Source organism: Rhagoletis pomonella, unplaced genomic scaffold, assembly GCF_013731165.1.
Source record: "Rhagoletis pomonella isolate Grant_MI unplaced genomic scaffold, Rhpom_1.0 Rhpom_scaffold_00003, whole genome shotgun sequence".
NCBI classification, from domain to species: Eukaryota; Metazoa; Arthropoda; class Insecta; order Diptera; family Tephritidae; genus Rhagoletis; species Rhagoletis pomonella.
Window position 1 is genome coordinate 92,002,842 of NW_023458557.1, and position 3,904 is coordinate 92,006,745.

The following is a 3,904-nucleotide window of genomic DNA, read 5'->3' on the forward strand; positions in this document are numbered from 1 at the left end:
AAACAAAATTTTTTCTAGAAACCCAAATTAAAAACCATTGAATTGTGATCAAAATTTTAAGAAATGTTTATAATTTTTGTATAAAGTTTGGAATTTGGACTTATGTGGTTTTTACTAGACAATGAGCTATGGTTTTATAGGAAAAAATTAACATTAAACAACAGAAGAAAAAAGTCAAGACTGATCAAAATGTTATGGTGCTATCTTTTGTTGCGAGCTGTACATATAATTATAAAATTTAATTCCAAACATAAATTATGTAAATTCGCAGCTTTCATTTAAACAAACATAACTCTTTTGTACCAATTTTACTTGTAATGAATAAAAAAACCTCTACGTAACAAAATTAAAAAGAAAACTGTTGCAACTTGAACTCCACATAGCACGTTGCAGTTATCGTCGAAAAATAAAAAAAAAACTATAGAATCAAACTTCTAAATAAATGCGTGAGTTTTCGTTGGGCACAAGTTTTTGCTTCTTTGCTTTCAAACAACAACAAATTTGCACAAAATGAGCCCGCAGTATACAAAGCAGATGCAATTGATTTATTTTTTTTTATTAAGAATACGCCATTTTTTCACAACAGAGAAAAAAAACAGAATTTAGAGGTCAGCGCAACACTTTATGGTCACAATTGCCGCATGCTCGAACAATCGTGTGATAAGTTTGGGGAATTATTGTCACTGTATTGCTTTTCCCCAACTTACGGCAATGGGAATTGTATAAAAAGAGGCAACCGTGTGACTGTACAGAATTTCATTGGGACAATTTTTTTATTGTGCTCCAATACAGCACAATAAAAATTGTTCCAGATTGGTCCATTTGTGGCAATCGTGGGATCTCAGCTTTAGGAAATCTGATGTAAAAATTTGCTTCCTACCTTTAAGGACCACCCTAATACACATACATATGTATAAGACCATACATATATATTTTGCATATATGAATACATAAATTTATCTCTAAATTCAATATGCATACAAGCCCTCGCGAAGCGGAAGAGTTGCCCTGCGTTACAAGAGTTCATTGTCTATGCCTACATTCAGGCGCTTCCTGCTTACTTAGAAGGAAATACAATAACGTACGTACATATGCCTCAACTTTTTTTTATAACGAAACTACATAGATACATATGTATCTTTGGTAGTTACAAAATGTCAATAATAAAATGTGCATATTTTTACACAAAAAGTTCAACCATCTCTCTTATCTTGAAGGTTTTTAAGCGAGGTTTGGCAGCATTATTTGGACCAGAGCCAAATTTTTTATGCAAGCTGGTAGAGAATTTAGCATTTATTTTGATGTTTTCATTCATGATTGAAAAAACGCAAGCATTGCAAACTGATTAGATAAACTTCAAATGTTTTATTTCACAAAAGTTTGGAATAGTCATGCCAGAGCCAATATGTCAATTCGATAGAGGATTTTTGAGGTATCGAGCGGCAAATTTTGCTGAATTCGCAAATGTCATCCAATAAACTGCAGGCGGAAGGTGCTCCCTGCTCTTCCCCGCTCTTCGGCTAGCGCATGTTCGTGGCGCTGTCTGCTGCCTAACTCTACGATCTTCGCCGTTTTGTCCATTGTCTTATCGTGTTTCTCTCTGTTTCACTGCTTAGCGCGAACGGGGTCTTCCTCTCAGCGACTGGCTCATACATGTTTCTCCCGCTTTTTCGCTCAATATGGGCAACGGATTCGCTACTGCGTCGCTCGGGATCAGAGTTCTGATGCTTTCCGTTCTTGAAGCCTGCCATTTAAAATTCCCATCCCTTCTGCTTCTCCGCTTTGCAGTAGGCGCGAGTCTATTGTTGACTGGATGGCAGTCAAGTTTCATTCGTTGTCACGCCAGGAGTTTTAACCTCATCCAGGCATCATACCACCAAGGCCTCTATATATATATAGTTATTCAGCACGATTGATTGACCTGGTATACATGGGTGGCTTAGTCCTCCTCCTGTGACTCTTGGATCTGTTTTCTGAGACGTCACTGTTAGACCCACAGCCTGCAGTGTTTGCAAGATACTTTCGGCGAACTGGTGTCGTACCGCGGATTATACTCGTGGTGCTCCATCCACTGTATTTGTTGCCGTCTCCCCATACACACCTGTGTTAGTATAAAATTTTTCGGTATGTATCTATGTCGTACTCATCCAATCGCAAAAAGCTCTCAAAGTTTTCCTTGTATTTATGAAAAAACAACTTTTCGTAGAAATGGTATGAAATCCTTGAAAATCAATATTTTTCGATCAGAAAGCTCTGGTTCTCTTCAGGAGACTTCCAATATTATATATCATTTCTCCAAGAATTATATATCATTTCTACAAAAAGTGGTTTGTTCCCATATAAAATACATGGAAAACTTTGAGCGACCTCTAAATATTTTTTGATTTCAAAATAACAAATATGGGTATATTTTTTTCGGTGTAGAACAATCCTAGGGGGTGAGAGCATAAAAATTCCGACTTTACTTTTTAACATGCATTTTTGGACCACCCTAATGTACACTCACGGCTACAAACATTTGCCCGTGGAATTTTTTACAACCCATTAATTTGAATTTTTTTCCGCTATGTTTTTTTTTTATAAAAATATGGTTAATCCTACAACAAAAAATATAAAAATACTATTTCTAAACTTTGTGAAACACTCAGGAAAATTCTATAAATTTCCATGCAAATTTTCAACTTTTTTATCAGATTTTAAAATTTTTTTGAGAATGCAGTTTTGTAGCCCATTAAATTTGAGTATAAAAAATGCAAGCTTGAAGTAACTAAGACTTTCTCTCGCGCATTTTTTTCCATAAAAAAAAAATTTCGAAAATACTTTGTATGGAAAAAATGCGAAACGTCTTCAACAAAAAAACTCCCAAAAATCAACGCAATTTTTTTGAAATTTCAAATTTGGATTTTGTATCCTAAAAATTGAACTTATTAAATTGTACTCTAGTACCCTAACAAAGCTATCGAACGGATACAAAGATTTAAATTTATTATAGCTTATATCAATTTTTTTTTAAATAAATTACCATCTTTTATTAATAACGCCCAGGTACATTACACTAATTGCACTTTTACAAATCTTAAAAAATTATTTTCAACTCCGCCTTCTGTACTTACGCTTATCTAAAAATGATCGAAATGGTGCTATCATTGTAAAAGTATAAACTAAAACAGTGGCTAAACTTATGGCAACAATAAATTCAGGATCCATATATTTGTAAGCGAATTTCGTGCGATAGCCGAGGAAGATTGTCAGCATGCCGAGTGTAAAAGTGACCATACCAAAAAGATTATGTCTATACTTCACCTCTGCGGGACTATAAATTTTGTGTACGAATTTCGGTTGAAAATAGTTGACGATGCCACCGGTAATACTGGCGAAGCACATAAAGTTAGCGGCAAGACCTGGAAATTGCGAAAATGTGTAATTTGAATTCTGGCATTTAAATATGTTTTTACTCCCAAACATGGTTGGCTGCCTCTTGCCACAAACTTGACTTACCGATTTTGCCATGCCATGTGGTAAAATGCACTTCTGTCTGCGAGATTTTACTGAAAGCACCTAGCAATGCCATTGCGCCACCCACCAGTTGCAGTATGCCATGAATTTTTGATTTGGTGCGATGAGAGAAGCGATTCGTAACAAAATTAACGGGATAATGTGACATCAAAGCTTCGGCCATTAATACGTGGTACTAATTATTTACAAACATAATGGAAGAAAATCAATTTTGTTAGCGATTATAGAACATATTAATGGTCAATAAGTGTAATTTTTGGTGTTTGTCAAAACGGTCCGATGTATTTCTTGAGGTCTAACTTAAAATGTAAAAGGAAAAAAATTAGAGAGTTAAATTAAATACATATTGCAATATGGCCGAAAAAATTTTTGTGGAACGTTGCCACCT

The 3,904-nt window shown here is 34.9% G+C and overlaps 2 protein-coding genes across 3 annotated transcripts in view; one reads left to right on the forward strand and one right to left on the reverse strand.

Annotated features, from left to right (window-relative positions):
• Window positions 1-3,904, forward strand: part of LOC118735796 (centrosomal protein of 104 kDa) — a 44,139-nt gene that overhangs the window by 12,909 nt on the left and 27,326 nt on the right. The window lies entirely within an intron of this gene.
• The window catches only part of LOC118735797 (cytochrome b561 domain-containing protein 2), a 14,582-nt gene continuing 13,680 nt past the window's right edge, over window positions 3,003-3,904 (reverse strand). The window contains exons 2-3 of the mRNA XM_036465763.1: window positions 3,499-3,691; window positions 3,003-3,401 (exon numbers count right to left, since the gene is read on the reverse strand). Coding sequence (XP_036321656.1) covers window positions 3,091-3,401; window positions 3,499-3,691 — 504 coding nt within the window. The 3' untranslated portion in view covers window positions 3,003-3,090. The remainder of the gene's footprint in view (window positions 3,402-3,498; window positions 3,692-3,904) is intronic.